This window comes from Podarcis pityusensis, assembly GCF_964106645.2.
Source record: "Podarcis pityusensis genome assembly, chromosome: 18".
In the NCBI taxonomy this organism is placed as follows: Eukaryota; Metazoa; Chordata; class Lepidosauria; order Squamata; family Lacertidae; genus Podarcis; species Podarcis pityusensis.
Genome location: NC_138043.1, coordinates 2732630 through 2755790, shown reverse-complemented (window position 1 = coordinate 2755790; position 23161 = coordinate 2732630). Strand labels below are relative to the sequence as shown.

Below are 23161 nucleotides of genomic sequence, written 5' to 3'. Positions count from 1 at the left end.
ACGGCCGGAGTCGTCGGGACTCGAACCCAGAACCTCTGCCCGCCTTTCCCTAAAGAAGAGACCCTTCCTCTCTTACGTGCAACCCACTTTCCTTGTGGGAAGGAGGAGTTGTTGCCGGGCGTGTGTGTGTTGGGTGTGTTTGTGTGAAATTTCCCCCGCCCTAGACATATTTTTAAAAAAAAGAGAGAGAGAGAGAAAGAGAGGGGAGTTTTTAGCGTGGGTGGGCGAGTAAGAAATTCTATATCCAAATTTATATAAATATATATAAATGTGTGTATGTTTGTGGGTTGTTGTTTATTTAGGGTGTGCGTGGTGTGTGTCTGTCTCTAAAGGAATGTGGCATAATTCCTTCATTCTCAGGCCAGAAATTTTGCTTTTTAAGGGTTCGATGGCGACTCAGGGGTAATGTGGAAAATGCTATCTGGATCTTGATTGTATTCTGGAGGGGCTGCGAGGGTCGGGGTGGCATACGGGTTTGGGTTGGGTGTACAGGAAACAAACCAAAATAAAATAAAATTTGCTTGCGGTGATGGTGGCTGGAGGTGTGCCGGGTGTGAATTCCGACCCAGGGCTTTCCGCGTTCCCAAGAACAGGGCGACGCTTGGGAAAACCCCTTTTTAAATTTAATTTTTTGGGGGGAATGTTTCGCCGCTCGATCGCACCCCGCTATCAAGAGGAACGTTTTCCGGGTTCTCGATTTCTGCGCAAATTTTCACAAAAGAGACTCCGTTCGAGGCAAGATTCGTGGGAGCGAGATTGCTTAGGTTGGGTTTGTGGACCCCCCCAAAAAACCTTTAAAAATAGCTGCAGGATTTCGGGGTTTTGTTGTTTTTCAGTTACGCCTTTCCCACAAAAGCAAGGATTTTCTGAGCAGACCCCCAACTCGCAATTCCATTTTACGTCTAATTCGCTTGCGAAAAGCGAAAAAGGGGAAGACTTTAGCTGGTAGTAATAGGATTTGTGTTACATTTGTACAAACACTGTGGGTTTTTTTGCGGGGTGGGTTCTGATTTTTTGGGGGGGGGTGTGCAAGCTCAGAGCCCCTTCCTCCTTTCTCTCTCTCTCTCTCTGCATATCAAGTTTTAAATAAGACGTAATTTCAGGGTGTGTTTTTTCTTCCCAACTCTGGGGTTGTCTTTGTTTTTTTTCTTCTTCAAAGGAAATAATCAGATTTGAACGAGCAGCAAAGATATGCAATCTGTACCACGTAGGTAGATTTTTGACTCAGGAAAGAAAATAAAAATCGAAAAATAAACCACATTCTACCTCTGAAAACCGCAGCGGGCTGCCTTTCGTCACGGCGGGGGTATTTTTTTGGGGGGGGGGTTAAGGCAGCCTTTGCGTTTTGCGCTTTTTATTTTTCGTTTCGTTTTTTTCGTTTGTTTGTTTTGTGTGTTGTTGTTGGTTTTTTTTTCCTTAAGAAAGAATATCACGTTTTCGCAAAACATTCAGGTATTATTAACCTTTGTGACTTAAGAGAGAAATAAAATAATAAAAAAAAACACTGAAAAAGTTTACATTTTATAACATTATTATTACAGATTGTATTTAAACTTCAGAAATATTTAAAACGATTGTAACCTTGTAAAGTTGGAGAAATATTAAAAAAAGGAAAAAGAGGAGGAAAGGAGATTTGTCCGAAGGTGGTCTTGTCATCTGTGCGTGTGTTTTGTGTGTCTTGTTTTTTGGAAGCCTATGAAGTTCCCTGATCCTGTTCACCTTGGTTCTCAAACTTAATCCGTTCCAGGAGTCCGTTCCAAAACCAAAGCGTTCCAAAACCAAGGCGCGCTTTCCCATGGAAAGTATTGCAAAATGGATTAATCCGTTCCAGACTTTTCAAAACACAACCCCTAAAACAGCAACAGAAGATGGAAGATGTCTGACGAGACCATCGATCAATAAAATGAAAGCAAGAAACAGTGTACTGCAGTCGCACAGTCAATCCGTCAGTAGCTGAACTGGGTTCCGCACAGTCGCAAAAGCAAAACGGAAAAGAGCCGCGAAAACAAAAATGCAAAATACCGTATTTTTTGCTCTATAAGACTCACTTTCTCCCTCCTAAAAAGTAAGGGGAAATGTGTGTGCGTCTTATGGAGCGAATGCAGGCTGCGCAGCTATCCCAGAAGCCAGAACAGCAAGAGGGATTGCTGCTTTCACTGCGCAGCGATCCCTCTTGCTGTTCTGGCTCCTGAGATTCAGAATATTTTTTTTCTTGTTTTCCTCCTCCAAAAACTAGGTGCGTCTTGTGGTCTGCTGCGTCTTATAGAGCGAAAAATACGGTAAATAGCAAAAACAGACAGACCTCAGCGTAACACTCAAAACGGAAGCGTGGCACTCAAAACGGAGCACGTTCGGCTTCTGAAAAAAGTTCACAAACCGGAACACTTCCTTCCGGGTTTGCAGTGTTTGGGTTCCAAGTTGTTTGAGGACCAAGGCGTTTGAGAACCAAGGGACCCCTTTATATGCATTTAAAGCAGTATATACGACTTTGAACAGCCCCAACGCATCTGGGAATTGTAGTTGGCTGAGGGTGCTGAGAGTCGATGGGAGAGCCCAGTTCTCCAGGAAGAGGGATTGGTTATTAATTTGCTTTGGGAGTTGTAGCTCTGGGAAGGGAGTAGGGGGTCTTCACAACACCGCCCAGGACCCTGTAAAGGTAAAGGGACCCCTGACCATTAGGTCCAGTCGTGGCCGACTCTGGGGTTGTGGCGCTCATCTCGCTTTATTGGCCGAGGGAGCCGGCATACAGCTTCTGGGTCATGTGGCCAGCAGGACTAAGCCGCTTCTGGCGAACCAGAGCAGCGCACGGAAACGCCGTTTACCTTCCCGCCGGAGTGGTACCTATTTATCTACTTGCGCTTTGACGTGCTTTCGAACAGCTAGGTTGGCAGGAGCAGGGACCGAGCAACGGGAGCTCACCCCGTAGTTGCGGGGATTCGAACCGCCGACCTTCTGATCGGCAAGTCCTAGGCTCTGTGGTTTAACCCACAGCCCCACCCACGTCCTGCGCCACCGGCACCCTGAGCAAACTATAGTTCCCAGGGTGCTTCCCCCAGCCCTGATCTCCAGAAGAGGCACACCATGCTCCAAAGAGGGGGTGCCTCTATCATTCCTCAACTTTTCACACAGCAAAGGTAAAGGACCCCCAGAGCAGGGGTAGGCAAACGAAGGCCCGGGGGCCGGATCTAGCCCAATCGCCTTCTCAATCCGGCCCCTGGACGGTCCGGGAATCAGCGTATTTTTACATGAGTAGAATGTGTCCTTTTATTTAATATGCATCTCTGGGTTATTTGTGGGGCATAGGAATTCGTTCGTTTTCTTTCTCCAAAATAACAGGCATACCTCTTCTTGTAAACGCTTCACATTGCGTCTTTTCGGGTTAAGAATGCGGCAACATGCGCAGAAGCGTTTTGCATGGTTCACACATGCGCAGAAGCGTTTTCGGCACATGCGCAGAAGCATTTTTGGCGCATGTGCAGAAGCGTTTTGCATGGTTCGCACATGCGCAGAAGCGTTCTGCGTGGTTCGCGCATATGTAGAACCGCTCTATTGCACTTTGCACATGCGCAGAAGTGTCGCTCTGGTGACGGACTTTTCAGGGTGCAAACGGCACCCCGGAACAGATCATGTCCGCAACCAGAGGTACCACTGTAAAGTCTGGCCCCCCACATGGTCTGAGGGACAGTGGACCGGCCCATGGCCGAAAAAGCTTGCTGACCCCTGCCTTGGACAGTTCAGTCCAGTCAAAGGCAACTATGGGGTTGCGGCACTCATCTCACTTTCAGGCCGAGGGAGCCGGCGTTTGTCCGCAGGCAGCTTCCCGGGTCCTGTGGCCAGCAGGACTAAGCCGCTTCTGGCATATGACGGAAACCAGAGTGCACGGAAACACTGTTTACCTTCCCGCCAGAGTGGTACCTATTTATCTACTTGCACTTTGACGTGCTTTCGAACTGCTAGGTGGGCAGGAGCAGGGACCGAGCAACGGGAGCTCACCCCGTCATCGCGGGGATTTGAACCGCCGACCTTCTGATCGGCAAGCCCAAGAGGCTCGGTGGTTTAGACCACAGCGCCACCCACTCCCCTAAGGAAAAGCTAAAGGACCCCTGGACAGTTAAGTCCAGTCAAAAGAGAGTATGGGGTTGCGGCGCTCATCTCGCCTTCAACCTGCGATGTACCAAGGCGGGCCAGTGGCTTACGGGGCGTCGGTAGGGGATTTGGATAAAATGCCACTGGTCGGGCTTTTTGTCTTCCAAAGGCCGTCAGCCGGGACTGCGCCATGGAGCCTCCATATACAGGAGCAGTCTTGCTGCAAACTAGCAGCGGTGGGCATTCATGTACAGTGGTGCCCCGCAAGACGAATGCCTCGCAAGACGAAAAACTCGATAGATGAAAGAGTTTTCCGTTTTTTGAGTCGTTCCACAAGACGAATTTCCCTATGGGCTTGCTTCGCAAGACGAAACGTCTTGCGAGTTCTTGCGAGTTTGTTTCCTTTTTCTTAAAGCCGCTAAGCCGCTAATTGCCGCTAAGCCGTTAATAGCCGCTAAGCCGCTAAGCCGTTAATAGCCGCTAAGCCGTTAATAGCCGCTAAGCCGCTAAGCCGCTAATAGCCGCTAAGCCGTTAATAGCCGCTAAGCCGCTAAGCCGTTAATAGCCGCTAAGCCGTTAATAGCCGCTAAGCCGCTAATAGCCGCTAAGCCGTTAATAGCCGCTAAGCCGCTAAGCCGCTAATAGCCGCTAAGCCGTTAATAGCCGCTAAGCCGCTAATAGCCGCTAAGCCGTTAATAGCCGCTAAGCCGCTAATAGCCGCTAAGCCGTTAATAGCCGCTAAGCCGCTAATAGCCGCTAAGCCGTTAATAGCCGCTAAGCCGTTAATAGCCGCTAAGCCGCTAATAGCCGTGCTTCGCAAGACGAAGAAACCACAAGACGAAGAGACTCGCGGAACGGATTAATTTCGTCTTGCGAGGCACCACTGTACAGGGAGGGTGGTGCCTTTGAACTTAAGCGTTTTGGAACCATTAGACTGGCCACTAGATGGACTTTGGGTTTGAGTCTGTGAAGTGAGAGAGATTAGATAGATAGATAGATAGATAGATGGCAGGGTAAGTCTGTCTTCATGAGAACATACAAAAAAAGCCCGAAGTGTTTCTGTTACATTATGTACGTAAAAAGATAAAGGTAAAGGACCCCTGGACAGTTCAGTCCAGTCAAAGGTGACCATGGGGTTGCTGCGCTCATCTCGCTTTCAGGCCGAGGGAGCCAGCGTTTGTCTGCAGAAAGCTTTCTGGGTCGTGTGGCCAGCAGGACTAAACCGCTTCTAGTGCATGACAGAAACCAGAGCGCATGGAAACACCGTTTATCTTCCCGCCGCAGCGGTACCTATTTATCTACTTGCACTTTGACGTGCTTTCGAACTGCTAGGTTGGCAGGAGCTGGGACCGAGCAATGGGAGCTCACCCCGTCACGGGGATTCGAACTGCCGACCTTCTGATGGGCAAGTCCTAGGCTCTGTGGTTTAACCCACAGAGTCACCCGTTCCCCTATGGAAAAGGTAAAGGTCCCCTGGACGATTAAGTCCAGTCAAAGGTGACTCTGGGGTTGCAGCGCTCATCTTGCTTTCAGGCCGAGGGAGCCGGCGTTTGTCCGCAGACAGCTTTCCAGGTCACGTGGCCAGCAGGACTAAACCGCTTCTGGCGCAACGGGACACCGTGACGGAAACCAGAGAGCAAGGAAATGCCATTTACTTTCCTGCTGCAGTGGTACCTATTTATCTACTTGCACTGGCGTGCTTGCTTTCTTTTTCTTTTTTGAATTTGCTTTTAATTCTTTGCTGATTAAAAATGTACATATCTATACAAACATGATATGCTTTCTTTATATATGAAGAAAAAAGGAAATTATGTAGGGAATAGAAAATTTGTAAAGGAACAAAAAAGAGGAAAAGAAAAAAAATAAAGATGCGAAGTAAAAAAATTCAAAAGAGGAAAAGAAAAGAACATTATTTACAGTATTTCAATAATAATAATTGAAAATCTGGACACAGATTTTAGTCCTTTTGTTTTGTTTTATTTTATTTCTTTTATTTTTAGTCCTTTATTTTATTTTATTTCTTTTATTCTTAGTCCTTTATTTTATTTTATTTCTTTTATTTTATTTTTCTCCTTTTATTTATTTTATTTGTTGATCTGTTATACATATATTATTTTGAAAGGGGGGGGGGAATGACATTTCTGAGCTATTTTCAAGGAAATCCGCCCCAAATCTGCATTTCCGGCACGGGCTGCCAGCCGTCCGGATATCCCCGGGCGCCCTCCGCCAATCCCCGGGCCTCGTCCGGGAACTTCCGGACGCGCGGGCCCGCCTGCGCATGACTATGGGCAACCCTCGCTTCGAGAGGAGTCCACCCATTCCCCTCACACACACACAGGAAATCCCGCCTCCGAGACCGGAAGCGGCCGCTCTAGAACAACGCGCTGAGCGTTGACGGAGGAGGCAGTGCTTCGCGCGCCTTGGCTTTCTGGCCCTTGCGGGCCGCCGCCGTCGTCGTCGCCGTCGCCCCGACGCGGTGACGTCGCCGTCGCGTCGTGGGCGGGGCTTGGCCTCCCGTCCGGGAGGAGGAGGAGGGAGGAGGGGACAAGATGGCGGAGGCTTCGCCGCAGCCGGGACGCTACTTCTGCCACTGCTGCTCGGCCGAGATCGCCCCGCGCTTGCCGGTGAGTCCCGGGGGGCCGCGGGCCGGCCCTTCCCCACCCGCTCCGGGGACGGAGGACCCGCCGCTCCGCAACGCCCGGCGGGGGAGGCCGGTAGACTGCGCTGCCGGGGGGAGGCTCCACTACGCGAGGAGGGCGCCTGGGCCTACTGGGGGGGGGAGGGGGAGGCGGGGGGAGGGGTTCTCCCTAAGCCCCGCCCCAATTAAGAGGAGGGGAGGGGTAGACTGCTCTTTGCCCCGGAGGCTCCACTCCTTCTCCCCTTATATAGGTCCTTTTCTGGGGGGGGGGTTTCCTCTCCCAAGACCCCCCCCAATTAAGAGGAGGGGAGGGGTAGACTGCGCTTTGCCCCGGAGGCTCCACTCCTTCTCCCCTTATATAGGTTTTTTTCTGGGGGGGGGTCTCTCCCAAGCCCCCCCCAATTAAGAGGAGGGGAGGGGTAGACTGCTCTTTGCCCTGGAGGCTCCACTCCTTCTCCCCTTATATAGGTCCTTTTCTGGGGGGGGGGTTTCCTCTCCCAAGACCCCCCCCAATTAAGAGGAGGGGAGGGGTAGACTGCGCTTTGCCCCGGAGGCTCCACTCCTTCTCCCCTTATATAGGTCCTTTTCTGGGGGGGGGGTTTCCTCTCCCAAGACCCCCCCCAATTAAGAGGAGGGGAGGGGTAGACTGCGCTTTGCCCCGGAGGCTCCACTCCTTCTCCCCTTATATAGGTTTTTTTCTGGGGGGGGGTCTCTCCCAAGCCCCCCCCAATTAAGAGGAGGGGAGGGGTAGACTGCTCTTTGCCCTGGAGGCTCCACTCCTTCTCCCCTTATATAGGTCCTTTTCTGGGGGGGGGGTTTCCTCTCCCAAGCCCCCCCCAATTAAGAGGAGGGGAGGGGTAGACTGCTCTTTGCCCTGGAGGCTCCACTCCTTCTCCCCTTATATAGGTCCTTTTCTGGGGGGGGGGTTTCCTCTCCCAAGCCCCCCCCCCAATTAAGAGGAGGGGAGGGGTAGACTGCTCTTTGCCCTGGAGGCTCCACTCCTTCTCCCCTTATATAGGTCCTTTTCTGGGGGGGGGGTTTCCTCTCCCAAGCCCCCCCCCAATTAAGAGGAGGGGAGGGGTAGACTGCTCTTTGCCCTGGAGGCCCCACTCCTTCTCCCCTTATATAGGTCCTTTTCTGGGGGGGGGGTTTCCTCTCCCAAGCCCCCCCCCAATTAAGAGGAGGGGAGGGGTAGACTGCGCTTTGCCCTGGAGGCTCCACTCCTTCTCCCCTTATATAAGTCCTTTTCTGGGGGGGTTCTCTCCCAAGGCCCCCCCCCAATTAAGAGGAGGGGAGGGGTAGACTGCTCTTTGCCCTGGAGGCTCCACTCCTCCTCCCCTTATATAAGTCCTTTTCTGGGGGGGGGGTCTCTCCCAAGCCCCCCCCCCAATTAAGAGGAGGGGAGGGGTAGACTGCTCTTTGCCCTGGAGGCTCCACTCCTTCTCCCCTTATATAGGTCCTTTTCTGGGGGGGGGTCTCTCCCTAGGCCCCCCCCCAATTAAGAGGAGGGGAGGGGTAGACTGCTCTTTGCCTTGGAGGCTCCACTCCTTCTCCCCTTATATAGGTCCTTTTCTGGGGGGGGGGTTCCCTCTCCCAAGACCCCCCCCCCAATTAAGAGGAGGGGAGGGGTAGACTGCTCTTTGCCCTGGAGGCTCCACTCCTTCTCCCCTTATATAGGTCCTTTTCTGGGGGGGGGGTTTCCTCCCCCAAGCCCCCCCCAATTAAGAGGAGGGGAGGGGTAGACTGCGCTTTGCCCTGGAGGCTCCACTCCTTCTCCCCTTATATAGGTCCTTTTCTGGGGGGGGGTCTCTCCCAAGCCCCCCCCCCAATTAAGAGGAGGGGAGGGGTAGACTGCGCTTTGCCCTGGAGGCTCCACTCCTTCTCCCCTTATATAAGTCCTTTTCTGGGGGGGGTCTCTCCCAAGCCCCCCCCCAATTAAGAGGAGGGGAGGGGTAGACTGCTCTTTGCCCTGGAGGCTCCACTCCTTCTCCCCTTATATAGGTCCTTTTCTGGGGGGGGGGTTTCTCCCAAGCCCCCCCCCCCAATTAAGAGGAGGGGAGGGGTAGACTGCTCTTTGCCCTGGAGGCTCCACTCCTTCTCCCCTTATATAGGTCCTTTTCTGGGGGGGTCTCCCCCAAGACCCCCCCCCCAATTAAGAGGAGGGGAGGGGTAGACTGCTGTTTGCCCTGGAGGCTCCACTCCTTCTCCCCTTATATAGGTCCTTTTCTCGGGGGGGTCTCTCCCAAGCCCCCCCCCCCAATTAAGAGGAGGGGAGGGGTAGACTGCTCTTTGCCCTGGAGGCTCCACTCCTTCTCCCCTTATATAAGTCCTTTTCTGGGGGGGGTCTCTCCCAAGCCCCCCCCCCAATTAAGAGGAGGGGAGGGGTAGACTGCTCTTTGCCCCGGAGGCTCCACTCCTTCTCCCCTTATATAGGTCCTTTTCTGGGGGGGGTCTCCCCCAAGGCCCCCCCCAATTAAGAGGAGGGGAGGGGTAGACTGCGCTTTGCCCTGGAGGCTCCACTCCTTCTCCCCTTATATAGGTCCTTTTCTGGGGGGGGGGTCTCTCCCAAGCCCCCCCCCCCATTAAGAGGAGGGGAGGGGTAGACTGCTCTTTGCCCTGGAGGCTCCACTCCTTCTCCCCTTATATAGGTCCTTTTCTGGGGGGGGGGTCTCTCCCAAGCCCCCCCCCCAATTAAGAGGAGGGGAGGGGTAGACTGCTCTTTGCCCTGGAGGCTCCACTCCTTCTCCCCTTATATAGGTCCTTTTCGGGGGGGTCTCTCCCAAGGACCCCCCAATTAAGAGGAGGGGAGGGGTAGACTGCTCTTTGCCCCGGAGGCTCCACTCCTTCTCCCCTTATATAGGTCCTTTTCTGGGGGGGGGTTTCCTCTCCCAAGCCCCCCCCCCAATTAAGAGGAGGGGAGGGGTAGACTGCGCTTTGCCCTGGAGGCTCCACTCCTTCTCCCCTTATATAGGTCCTTTTCTGGGGGGGGGGGTTTCCTCTCCCAAGCCCCCCCCCAATTAAGAGGAGGGGAGGGGTAGACTGCTCTTTGCCCTGGAGGCTCCACTCCTTCTCCCCTTATATAGGTCCTTTTCTGGGGGGGGGTCTCCCCCAAGCCCCCCCCCCCAATTAAGAGGAGGGGAGGGGTAGACTGCTCTTTGCCCTGGAGGCTCCACTCCTTCTCCCCTTATATAGGTCCTTTTCTGGGGGGGGGTTCCTCTCCCAAGACCCCCCCCCAATTAAGAGGAGGGGAGGGGTAGACTGCTCTTTGCCCTGGAGGCTCCACTCCTTCTCCCCTTATATAGGTCCTTTTCTGGGGGGGGGGGTTTCCCTCTCCCAAGACCCCCCCAATTAAGAGGAGGGGAGGGGTAGACTGCTCTTTGCCCCGGAGGCTCCACTCCTTCTCCCCTTATATAGGTCCTTTTCTGGGGGGGGGGGGTTCTCTCCCAAGCCCCCCCCCAATCAAGCCTTGTAAAGAGGAGGGGAGGGGTAGACTGCTCTTTGCCCTGGAGGCTCCACCCCTCCCCTTATATAAGTCTTTGGGGGGGCATGTTTGCAGTGGAGGGTTTTGCCCATCAAGGTAAAGAAGGGTTGGGGGGTGTTGCCCTCCCCCCTTCTCTCTCCCTTTTTGAGGGGCAGGGGGGTAGACTGCACTTCCACCTGGAGGCTCCATAGCCAGGCTTTGCTTCCTCCCACTTAAGTCCTTTTTTGGGGGGGTGGCCTTTTTGCAGCGGAGGCTTTTGCCCATCAAAGTAAAGAAGGGTTGGGTGGGGAGGTGTTGCCCTCCCCCCTTGTCTCCTCTTTTTTTGGGGGGGGGTAGACTGCTCTTTGCCCTGGAGGCTCCACTGCTGGATGTTCCTTCCTCCCATTTATATAAGTCCTTTCTTGCAGGGGGTGTTTTGGGCCTGTTTGCAACGGAGGGTTTTGCTCCCTTGCTTTGGTAAACGGGGGGGGGGGGGCTCCTCTAAAAGTGGTGGAGTTGTGTCCGTCGTTGGGGGCGCCCATCCCAGTTGCTGGCCAAGGGGGGGTCTCCCTCCCATCTCCTCCAAACACAAGCCTTGCCGCTGTATGTGGGTTGGCTGGGTTGGGGGTGTTGAACCCCCACCTCTCTTCTCCCCTCTTCCCCCCCAGTTTGTCAAGCGAGGGTAGACTTCTCTTTCCCAAGGAGGTTCCACTTAATAAGGGCATTGATTATACACCAGGCCACCTAGAATCATAGAGTTGGAAGAGACCACAAGGGCCATCGAGTCCAACCCCCTGCCAAGCAGGAAACACCATCAGAGCACTCCTGACATATGGTTGTCAAGCCTCTGCTTAAAGACCTCCAAAGAAGGAGACTCCACCACACTCCTTGGCAGCAAATTCCACTGTCGAACAGCTCTTACTGTCAGGAAGTTCTTCCTAATGTTGAGGTGGAATCTTCTTTCTTGTAGTTGGATCCATTGCTCCGTGTCCGCTTCTCTGGAGCAGCAGAAAACAACCTTTCTCCCTCCTCTATGTGACATCCTTTTATATATTTGAACAGGGCTATCATATCACCCCTTAACCTCCTCTTCTCCAGGCTAAACATGCCCAGCTCCCTTAGCCGTTCCTCATAAGGCATCGTTTCCAGGCCTTTGACCATTTTGGTTGCCCTCCTCTGGACACGTTCCAGTTTGTCAGTGTCCTTCTTGAACTGTGGTGCCCAGAACTGGACACAGTACTCCAGGTGAGGTCTGACCAGAGCAGAATACAGTGGCACTATTACTTCCCTTGATCTAGATGCTATACTCCTATTGATGCAGCCCAGAATTGCATTGGCTTTTTTAGCTGCCGCGTCACACTGTTGGCTCATGTCAAGTTTGTGGTCAACCAAGACTCCTAGACCTATCAGGATTCCTGTTTGGCCTACTGTTTTTAAGTTGTATTTCAATCAAATGTTTTATATCTGGTGTTAGCCACCCTGAGCCCAGTCTTGGCTGGGGAGGGCGGGGTATAAATACAATTTATTATTATTTATTATTACGAGCAGTGCCTGAAAAGAACAGCTTCCCCTCTTCGCCTGCCAGCAGCTGGTATCCAGGGATAGACTATGCTGGAACACAGAGGTTCCATTCTGCGTTTGCAGATGAAATCGACTCAGTCAGCATGACTTCGGTCTTTTCCAAGGCTTGCTTTCTCTTTCTCTTCCACTATCTCTTTCTCGGCCTTGCCCGCCCATGTCTTTCCTCAACTGCTGGCTGAAAAGAAAAATCCCGGAACGTTTTATCCTTTTCTCCCTCTGCCACCCCCCCCCAAAAAAACCCCTGGCAGTTGTGCATGGAGCTGTGGCCGTGCCGAAATATATTTATTTTCACAGAATTAGAACGGGAGCTCTGGAAAGGTCCCACCCGTTCATCCAGTCCCAAGCCCCTCGCAACACATTTTATTTATTTTGAAAAAGCGCAGGCGGTTTGATCGAACGGTACCCAAAGTGACCAATGTTGAACCTGGGGAACTCCTCGCCTATAAGGAAAGGCTTTTTGGGTGGGGGCTGAGTTCAGGGAAAATGCGACTGACAGTGTGCAAAACAATGTGCTGTAGGGAAAAGTACCGTATTTTTCGCTCTATAAGATGCACCAGACCACAAGACGCACCTAGTTTTTGGAGGAGGAAAACAAGAAAAAAAAATATTCTGAATCCCAGAAGCCAGAACAGCAAGAGGGATCGCTGCGCAGCGAAAGCAGCAATCCCTCTTGCTGTTCTGGCTTCTGGGATAGCTGCGCAGCCTGCATTCGCTCCATAAGACGCACACACACTTCCCCTTTTTAGGAGGGAAAAAGTGAGTCTTATAGAGCAAAAAATACAGTATATTTTACCCGCCTTCCTCATAACCGTAGAATTCATGTAAGTCCAAGGAAGCTGAATGTCAGGAGATTGTTGGGACGGCTAAAAGGGAAGTTCTCCTCCAGGCATCAGTGAGTTGAACTCCTCGAGAGGTGCGGAGGGTGGCAACACAAAAACGGGGCCTTCTCTGCAGTGGCTCCCTGTTTGTGGGAATGCTGTCCCCAGGGAAGTTCACCTGGTGCCTTCATTATACACCTTTAGGCGCCAGGCAAATCAGTTGGTTGAACTGATTTACATCCTATGCCCTTTTAAAATGTGGGGTTTTTTGTAGGAGTGGGGCAGTTGGGTTGTTGCTTTTACTTGTATTGTGTGTTTTGTGGTTTTTATACCTTGATTTTATTCCGTGAACCGCCCTGAGACCCCTGTGTATAGGGCGGTAGAGGTAAAGAGACCCCTAACCATTAGGTCCATTTGTGGCCGACTCTGGGGTTGCGGCGCTCATCTCGCTTTACTGGCCGAGGGAGCCGGCGTACAGCTTGCGGGTCATGTGGCCAGCAGGACTAAGCCGCTTCTGGCGAACCAGAGCAGCGCACGGAAACGCCGTTTACCTTCCCGCCGGAGTGGTACCTATTTATCTACTTGCACTTTGACGTGCTTTCGAACTGCTAGGGGGGCAGGAGCAGGGACCGAGCAACGGGAGCTCACACTGTGGCGGGGATTCGAATCACCGACCTGATCGGCAAGTCCTAGGCTCTGTGGTTTAACCCACAGCGCCACCCGCCCCCTGTATAGGGCGGTATATAACAAAAACCTATGGAACTCATTGCCACAGGACCGATCCGAGGAGGAGGAGGCTGGCAATGGGTACCAACCATAATGGCTGTGTTCTCCTTCTGAATACCAATTGGGGGCTGTTGCAGTTTTGCTCAGGCCCTGCTCAGGGGGCTTCGGGACAGGAAGCTGGGCCCGATCCAGCTCGCAGGCCTTTCCCGAGCTTCACGCGTCCAGGATGATGGGAAATGTAGTCCTCAACTAGAGCTTCCGTGTTTGCAAAAGAAGCGAAAATCCGGACGCAAAAACGGCCGAGCTTTCTTTTGGTGCCGTTGAGCTCGTTTTGAAAAATCTCAGGGCTTATTGAGCTGGGCGTTTGGACTGATTTTCTAAGATTCCACCCGGACGCTTTTTCTGCTGAACGGATCCCGAATACGTCCAGGAAGCTCTGGGTGTGCGGCAGCCAGCATCAGAAATTTGCCTGGCATGTTTTGCGTCCGCTGCGGGCCCACTTGCGGCCCTGTGAAGATCTCTGGGCGCCTGATTCTTGTGACAGACATTTCCCCCTGACCGACCCCCTCCAGATTTCTTAAGCCATTAAGCAGAAGAGCTTCTTTAAAAAATAATAATCTGTCATTGTTGCCTTCCTTGCAGCGCTCAATTATGTGCTGGAGATAATAGTCTTGTTTAGATTTTGTTTTCCATAACGGGTATAATTTAACCGCACTGAGAGTACAAGTTGCGCCGGCCGTTTCGCCTTAGTCTGGTTGGGCAATGAGGGATTGTCTGGAGAAGCAATTGAGTTGCAGGAGGGAGAACAGGCCTGTTAGCATAAAGCCCCCTTCCTCTCCCCGGGGCTTAGGCTGCATATAAGTAGCTGCTCGCCTTTGGGTGAGTACAGAACGCTTGCAGGCGACTAGCCAAGGTGGATCTGTGCACCCCGGCGCCGCATATGTTTAATACAGCCCTGTATACATACAAGGGAGGGACGCGGGTGGCGCTGTGGGTTAAACCACAGAGCCTAGGACTTGCCGATCAGAAGGTAGGCGGTTCGAATCCCTGCAACGGCCTGAGCTCCCGTTGCTCGGTCCCTGCTCCTGCCAACCTAGCAGTTCGAAAGCACGTCAAAGTGCAAGTAGATAAATAGGTACCACTCTGGCGGGAAGGTAAACAGCATTTCCGTGCGCTGCTCTGGTTCGCCCGAAGCGGCTTAGTCCTGCTGGCCACATGACCTGGAAGCTGTACGCCGGCTCCCTCAGCCAATAAAGCGAGATGAGCGCCGCAACCCCAGAGTCGGCCACAAATGGACAGGGGTCCCTCTATCTTTACCTTTATAAAGTGAAATACAAAACTCTTGGGCTTGCCGATCGGAAGGTCAGCAGTTTGAATCCCCCCAATGGGGTGAGCTCCCGTTGCTCGTGCAAGTAGATAAATAGGTACCACTCCAGCAGGAAGGTAAACAGCGTTTCCGCGCGCTGCTCTGCTTCGCCAGAAGTGGCTTAGTCCTGCTGGCCACATGGCCAGTAAAGCGAGATGAGCGCTACAACCCCAGAGTCGTCCGCGACTGGACCTAATGGTCAGGTGTCCCTTTACCTTATACAGTCAAACCTCAGTTGTCGAACGTAATCCTGTTCGGCTTCCGAAACGTTCAACAACCAAGGCGCGCCTTCTGGTTGGTCGCAGGAGCTTCCTGCACTCAGCGGAAGCAAAAAAAGTACAGCACAAAATGAAAGTGGAAATAACAGAGAGCCCCAGGCAGACCTAGCCTGTCTCCGGAGCAAACGGCTTTGAAGAATAAAGATAGTGGGAAAACGATTTCTGCCTTCCGAGTAGACCTGAGAACCTTTTAAACACGAGGATGTAGCAGAATGGCGGCTTGCGTACTTTGTAAAACTTCATTCCCAGACCAAAAAGGTTGGGAGATAAATGCCATAGAGGAGCTGTTCTTCTTACCTGCTAAATAGAGACATCGGGCAGAAATTTGGCACCTGAACATCTTCCATGTGGTCACAATTGGACCTGCGCCAGTATATTATGGGGTGGCCAGGCTATGGAGGGAGTGGGCTTCGGGCGGTTCTTTGGGGAATGAGGAGGCCTTGCGCGAAACGCCGACGATTCGCTGTATATAGCCTGGTCTGGAATTCCGAAATCGACACCGCCATGTCGATTTCGAACCGGTTTCGGGACGATTCGCAGATACATCACCCAGCCCTCCACCCCCATCGTTCAGCCCGGACACCGGGGTCCAGCTCCGAGGGCCTTCTGACGGTTCCCTCCCTGCAAGAAGCGAGGTTACAGGGAACCAGGCGAAGGGCCTTTTCGGTGGTGGCGCCCTCCGTTCAGATGTCGAGGAAATAAACAACTATCTGGCTTTTAGAAGACATCTGAAGGCAGCCCTGTTTAGGGAAGCTTTTAATGTTTGGAGTTTTATTGTATTTTTAATATTTTGTTGGAAGCCGCCCAGAATGGCTGGGGAAACCCAGCCAGATGGGCAGGGTATAAATAAATTATTATTATTATTATTATTATTATTAGTACCCACAACTCACTTATGGATCCCAGGTTTGCAGTTTTAAAAATTTTGCGCCTATGGAGGCATTTCAAACAAAATTCTATCGGTGTTTATTGGGGATCCCCCCCTGTGTATCTAATATAGCTGTCCGCTTAGAAGTTGGACAACCACCCGTTAACGTGCGGTTGTGGATTCTAAAGATACACTACTGGTTAAAACTTATTTTTTTCCCGGCCGGTTTGGCTCCTTTAACACTCTTAGACACCTTTCATTCTACCTGGAAAGCTTCCCTGTTTGAAAAGATAAGAAGCTTGGGATTCTCCCCGCAGATCTTGATAGCGGCAGGATATGAGAGAGCCAGAAGTCAAGTGCTCCAACGCATTAGGGACATAGAGCTGCAATGTCATATGGGCAAAATGGATAAACATGCCACAATTAGAGACTTTGGAAGAGGGTTCTCACCCGCAAATTATCTGGCTGATTTACAAATACCTAAGTACAGACACTCCTTTACCCTGGCCAGATTTAACGTTCTGCCCTCTGCCCTGCTGCTAGGCAGATATGAGGGCAAACCATATGAATCACGTGTTTGCCCATGTGGCTCATCGGAAGTGGAAACAAGTCTGCATGTATTGCTGCACTGTAGTTACTACGAGGATCTACGCCTGACCTTTATTGCCCCAGTTCTACAAAAGCTTAAAAATGTACCAGAACCCCAACGTATGAGAGCCTTGGCAGAAGATAAGGTTCCTGAAATTACGATCAATGTTGCTAAATTCTGTGTAGCCGCTATTAGGCGCAGGAAACAAGAGCTTTCCAATGTCAATATGCAGGCGAAGGCAAATACTTAATTTTATTTATGCTGTCTAATTTCAAATTGCTGTTATGGCCTAATCTGTATTGAAATTGTCCTTTGTTTTTTCCGGTGTTATGCTTCGCTGACTAGCTGTACGAGTTAACCTGGTCTGTGACCATTTAATAAAATTTGAATTTGAATTATTATTAGTATTACTGCTGTAAGCATTTGCAAGGAATCTCCTTGCAAAAGGAAGAAGGTTCTCAGCCCTTTTAAAGGGACAAGCCTTGGTCACGGCAAACATCAATTCTTAAATGCGGGTTACATTTTGCAAGCGCCCCATCTTTCTCTGGGTGCGAGAGAGTCCTAATTGCGTGCATTTATTGTTGTTGTTTTCTAAAGCTGATTTGCACTGTTTCCCCCCCCCCTGCAGGACTACATCTGCCCGCGGTGCGAATCTGGCTTTATCGAAGAGTTGCCGGAAGAACCTAGGTAAAGCCCAACTCTCTGATTGGGGACAAAATGAGATTTTGCCGGTTTGCAGTTTTGGGTCCAGGGCAGGGTCCCCTTTTCAGGCTGCATTCGGGCAGTGGGCGGTGGTCAGACCCCCAGATGGCTACAGCTTGTGGGCAGACAGCCTGGGGGGACAAGGAAGAGGAACGACGAGTCCTTAATTAACGCCCCCACTGTTGTCAAGCAAAGACCAATCGCGGATTGAAGGGCACAGGCTCTCTGCAAGTTTCTAGTCCACATTAAGGAATCGGCAGCCTTGAGAGAGATAGAGAAAAAAACCCAGACTTGTTCAGAGTTTCTCCTGCCTTAGAGGTGTGTTTTCTAAGCAAATGTCGACGCTGCTTTCTTGCCTGCTTGCCTTCAGCTCGCTCTTTTATTTCGAAATCTTTTCAGGAACGTCGAAAATGGATCCAACTCTTCGGCGTCGACCAGCGAGCAGAGCAGGCACCCGTTCGAGGTGAGGCACCAAGTGTGGCAGGCCGATTCTGCACTGTCGCATTTTTGCCAGAATTTGGAAGCTGGGAGGGAACGGATGGAGTTGGGTTGCTGGCAAAATAGCCACTCGCCTTTGGGTGAGTTGGGGTCATTTCCAGGCGACTAGCTTTGCCCGGTGGAGGTTATCTTTGGCTGGAAGCAGAGGCCTCTGCCTGATCTTTTTTGTGAACCGCCCTGAGACCTCCAGGTATAGGGCTGTATATAAATTACCGTATTTTTTGCTCTATAAGACTCACTTTTCCCCTCCTAAAAAGTAAGGGGAAACGTGTGTGCGTCTTATGGAGCGAATGCAGGCTGCGCAGCTATCCCAGAAGCCAGAACAGCAAGAGGGATTGCTTCTTTCACTGCGCAGCGATCCCTCTTGCTGTTCTGGCTTCTGGGATTCAGAATATTTTTTTCTTGTTTTCCTCCTCCCAAAACTAGGAGCGTCTTGTGGTCTGGTGCGTCTTATAGAGCGAAAAATACGGTGATGAATTAATGAGGGCAGCGTACCTTTCTGGGGCGGGGCGTCCCAGCGCTAGGCGGGGTCAGAGGCAGGAGTAGGCGGAGCTAGAACCTCGCACCTGTAGACAAGGCGTCTTCCCAACGCCCCTGACCCTCTCCCCTTCCGCTCCAGAACGCCGACCAGCACTTATTCACCCTGCCCCAGGGCTACGGGCAGTTTGCTTTTGGCATCATCGACGACACCTTCGAGTTCCCAGCCTTCGGGTCCAACGCTCAGCCCGAGGACAACCGGGACGCGGAGAACCGGCGCGAGAGGGAACACCAGTCCCGGCACAGATACGGCACCAGGCAGCCCCGGGCGAGGTTCACGGCGCGGAGGGCCGCCGGCAGGCACGAAGGCGTCCCCACGCTGGAAGGGTGAGAGGACACGACTCCAGCATAGCTGTCAACCGTCCCTTATTTGGCGGGACAGTCCCTTATCCCAGCGCCGTGTCCCGCTGCTGTCACTTATTGAATATGTCCCTTAAATTTCCCGGGTTTCAAAGGAAGCAGCTCCTCGCCCTCCCTCCCTGCCGGCCAGGGAGGAGGGAGGCTCCAACTGTGTTGCTTGGCTGCCCGGCCCGCCCCCCTCCGGCCTCCTCTCACCAGCCTCGGCCTCTGGGAGCCCCTCCCCACCAGGACTGGCGGGAGCCTCGGGCCCTTCCGCCGCCATCCTCCTCGCGGCCACCGAACTGGGCATCTCTGCCTGGGGCCTCCCCTCTGTCCATCGCCACCGCTCCCACTAGGCCGTACTGCAGTTGCGCCAACGAAGGACCCGGATGAGATGGGCAGCCTGGCATAGCCTATGAATTGCTGAGGAGCCCTGAGAGGAGAGCGAGGGCAACCATGGAGAAAGCAGTTCAGAGGAGGCGGAGGCGCCGGCAGGTGTTCCAAGGGCTAACCATACAGTGGTACCTCGCAAGACGAATGCCTCGCAAGACGGAAAACGCGCAAAACGAAAGGGTTTTTTGTTTTCTGAGCTGCTTCGCAAGACGATTTTCCCTATGGGCTTGCTTCGCAAGACGGAAACGTCTTGCAAGTTTGTTTCCTTTTCCTTAACGCCGTTAATACAGTTGCGACTTGACTTCGAGGAGCAACTCATAGAACGCGGTGTGGTAGCCTTTTTTGAGGTTTTTAAAGACTTTGGTGATTTTTGAAGCTTTTCCAAAACTTTCCCGACACCGTGCTTCGCAAGACGAAAAAAACCGCAAGACGACAAAACTCGCGGAACGAATTAATTTCGTCTTGCGTGGCACCACTGTATTGGGGGAAAGCGGAGGAAGGACCGCAAGCGCTTCTCCCATAGATTTGTAGTGACTAGCATAGATGGTCTGATCTGCGGGTTTACTTCGGGCACTATTTCCCCCCCCCTTCCTCCCGCCCCGCCTGATGGAACTGAGAGCTGCAGATGGAGCATGAGAGAAAAGATACAGATACGATGGTCAGGATTGGTGCTGGGTCGGAGTCCCAAAGCCTTGAGGAGCGGCGTTCGCGAGTTTTCCTCTTTCTCCCGGCAGTCGGCTCACTTTTCCTTCTCTCCACCTCCCTCCTCTTTCTGCAGAATCATTCAGCAACTGGTCAACGGCATCATCGCCCCCACCACGATACCGAACCTAGGCGTGGGGCCTTGGTGAGTTCCCGCCCCCCCCACTCCGTCCTTTTTCCCAGAGGCCTTTTGGTCCCGGCGGAAATCTTAACCCTTCCTCTCTGCTTCTCCCCCCCCCAAACCCCATTTATCGTTACGTTCCTGAAGGGGAGTCCTGCATTCGAATCCGATGGACTACGCCTGGGGAGCCAACGGCTTGGACGCCATCATTACCCAGGTAAAACCTCTCTGCCCTCCTGGGGGGAATCGTTGGTTTCGAAATCTGCGTCGCTTCCGTCTTCTGCGGAGACACTGTCCGCGTTTCCAAAACTAAAATAAAAATTACCGTATTTTTTGCTCTATAAGACTCACTTTCCCCCTCATAAAAAGTAAAGGGAAATGTGTGTGCGTCTTATGGAGCGAATGCAGGCTGCGCAGCTATCCCAGAAGCCAGAACAGCAAGAGGGGTTGCTGCTTTCACTGTGCAGCGATCCCTCTTGCTGTTCTGGCTTCTGAGATTCAGAATATCTTTTTTCCTTGTTTTCCTCCTCCAAAAACTAGGTGCGTCTTGTGGTCTGGTGCGTCTTATAGAGCGAAAAATACGGTAGCTAGCCCACCAAGAAGCCCAGGTTAAATAAAATCTCCATGTACAGAAGCATGCTGCCATTGAATCTCAGCTTCTCAGGCCTAAAAGTGGGGGAAGGTTGATAGCCATAGATCGCCTCTGTCCATATGAACCGACCCAGACCCATAGACCAGGTGGCTGGGGGGTAGCCTGCTCTGGATGGGGTCACACTTCCCCTGAAGGAGCAGGTTCATAGCTTGGGGGTCCTCCTGGATCCTTTGCCGTCGCTCCAGGCTCAGGTGGCCTCAGTGGCCCGGAGTGCCTTCCATCAGCTTCGGCTGGTGGCCCAGCTAAGCCCCTATAATAAATAATAATAATTTTTATTTATATCCCGCCCTCCCCAGCCGAAGCCGGGCTCGGGGCGGCTAACAACAATAAAATAATACAACATTCTAAAATCATTTCATTATAAAATTAATTCAAATCAAATTGGTGGCAACCATTGGGCTAGAGTTCTGTGAAGATTGCCAAAGGAGGGAGTCAGGCTGTGCCTTGGTCAAAGGCTAGGTGGAACAGCTCTGTCTTGCAGGCCCTGCGGAAAGATGTCAAGTCCCGCAGGGCCCTAGTCTCTTGTGGCAGAGCGTTCCGCCAGATCGGAGCCACAGCCGAAAAGGCCCTGGCTCTGGTTGAGGCCAGCCTAACCTCTCTGTGGCCTTCAGGATGTTTTTGTTTGAAGATTGTAAGTTCCTCTGTGGGACATACCAGGAGAGGCGGTCCTGTAGGTATCTGGACAGGGACGGCCTAACTACTGTTGTCTGTGCCCTGGTAACCTCAAGGTTAGATTACTGCAACGCATTCTATGTAGGTCTGTCTCTGGAGACAGTTCGGAAACTTCAGCCAGTGTAGAATTCAGCGGCCAGATTGCTCACCGGAAGGCAAGACGGTTTGAGCATATTACCCCGATGCCGGTCCGACTGCACTGGCTACCGATCAGTTTCCAGGCCCAATTCAAAGTGCTGGTTTTGACCTATAAAGCCTTAAGCTGCTCAGGTCCGCAATACCTCAAGGACCGCCTCTTCCCATATGAACCTACCCAGACCCTGAGATCATCCTCTGAGGCCCTCCTTCGTGTGCCCCCTCCACGAGAGGTCCGGAGGGTGGCAACACGAGAGCGGGGCCTTCTCTGCAGTGGCTCCCCGTCTGTGGAACGCTCTCCCCAGGGAGTCTCACCCGGCGCCTTCATTATACACCAGGCAAAAACATTCCTCTTCCACTGGGTCTTCAGCTAATTGACACCCTATATCCTTTTAAATGTGTTTCTGGGACTGGGAAATGATAGCTTTGTTTCCGTTCTTATATTTATTACGTAATTTGTGTGTTTTTTTATGTTGTAGGTTTGGTATTCCCTGTTTAGGGAAGCTTTTATCATTTGGACTACTGTATTTTAATATTTTGTTGGAAGGCGCCCAGAGTGGCTGGGGAAACCCAGCCAGGTGGGCGGAGTATAAATAAATTATTATTATTTATTAGAGGTTAAAACCAGAGGGTGTTTTTGGTAGTCCCGCCCTGTGGAACGCTCTCCCAGCAGATGTCAAGGAGATAAACAACGATCTGACTTTTAGAAGACATCTGAAGGCAGCCCTGTTGAGGGAAGCTTTTAACGTTAGATGTTTTATCGTGTTTATAATATTCTGTTGGGAGCCGCCCAGAGTGGCTGGGGATGCCCAGCCGGATGGACGGGGTACAAGTAATAAGTTAATTCTTGATATTATCTGGAATCCCCACCCCTTTGCAACAAGGCGAGGACTCGAAGCATCTCGGGGCTTTTGCCTCACTCTCTCCCGCATCCCCGGACGCGGGTGGCGCTGTGGTTAAAACCTCAGCGCCTAGGGCTTGCCGATCGCATGGTCGGCGGTTCGAATCCCCGCGGCGGGGTGAGCTCCCGTCTTTCGGTCCCAGCTCCTGCCCACCTAGCAGTTTGAAAGCACCCTTAAGTGCAAGTAGATAAATAGGTACCGCTTTATAGTGGGAAGGTAAACGGCGTTTCCGTGTGCTGCGCTGGCTTGCCAGAGCAGCTTCGTCACGCTGGCCACATGACCCGGAAGTGTCTCCGGACAGCGCTGGCCCCCGGCCTCTTAAGTGAAATGGGCGCACAACCCTAGAGTTGGACACGACTGGCCCGTATGGGCAGGGGTACCTTTACCTTTACCTCCCGCATCCCTGTTCTCTTCCAGCTTCTGAATCAGTTTGAGAACACGGGGCCTCCTCCGGCGGACAAGGAGAAAATCCAAGCGCTCCCCACGATCCACATAACAGAGGAACACGTAGGTTAGTCTCTTTTTTTCTTCCGCGTTTCTTTTCTCCTCTCACTCCCTCCCCCCAAAATATACCGTATTTTTCACTCCATAAGATGCACTTTTTTATCCTCCTAAGAAGTAAAGGGAAATGTCTGTGCGTCTTATAGAGCGAATGTGTGGTCGATCGCTGGCTCCCTTGCCCAGGCCTCCATTGCTGAATGTTCTGCAGACAGAGGCTGTTTGTTTCCCCAGTGACATGTGACTGGCTGATTAGATTATCTGTCTGGGAAGAAGCTGCAGAACTGTGAGCTGAACCCCATAAAAACAGGATTTTTTCCCCTTTGCAAAGTAAACTCAACCGCTTTGAGCTGATCCTCAAAAAAGGGGGCTTTTCCCCTTTGCAAAAAAACTGTGAACTGATCCCCCCCAAAACCGGGGCTTTCCTCCTCTAAAAACTAGGTGCGTCTTATTGAGTGAAAACTACGGTAACATCTCATGACATCGCTTGTTTTTATGCTTGGTTTTGCTGATTTCTTCCTCTTGCCCTTTGAGATAGATAGATATGGCATTTGTAACTTCAGACAGGGTCAACGTGGGGGCATTCTTCGGGATGGGGGG

The 23161-nt window shown here is 52.0% G+C and overlaps 1 protein-coding gene and 1 long non-coding RNA gene across 2 annotated transcripts in view; one reads left to right on the top strand and one right to left on the bottom strand.

Annotated features, from left to right (window-relative positions):
* Positions 1-6554: 6554 nt before the first annotated feature.
* The window catches only part of RNF126 (ring finger protein 126), a 20201-nt gene continuing 3594 nt past the window's right edge, over positions 6555-23161 (top strand). The window contains exons 1-7 of the mRNA XM_080989155.1: positions 6555-6710; positions 17039-17097; positions 17512-17575; positions 18230-18474; positions 19658-19726; positions 19850-19919; positions 22481-22574. Of these exons, the coding sequence (XP_080845281.1) occupies positions 6636-6710; positions 17039-17097; positions 17512-17575; positions 18230-18474; positions 19658-19726; positions 19850-19919; positions 22481-22574 (676 nt within the window). The 5' untranslated portion in view covers positions 6555-6635. The remainder of the gene's footprint in view (positions 6711-17038; positions 17098-17511; positions 17576-18229; positions 18475-19657; positions 19727-19849; positions 19920-22480; positions 22575-23161) is intronic.
* LOC308467570 lies at positions 10732-12546 on the bottom strand. Its single transcript, XR_013981226.1, has 3 exons — positions 12499-12546; positions 11588-12409; positions 10732-10928 (listed from the first exon to the last, which is right to left on the bottom strand). It is a non-coding gene; the product is annotated as an uncharacterized lncRNA (long non-coding RNA).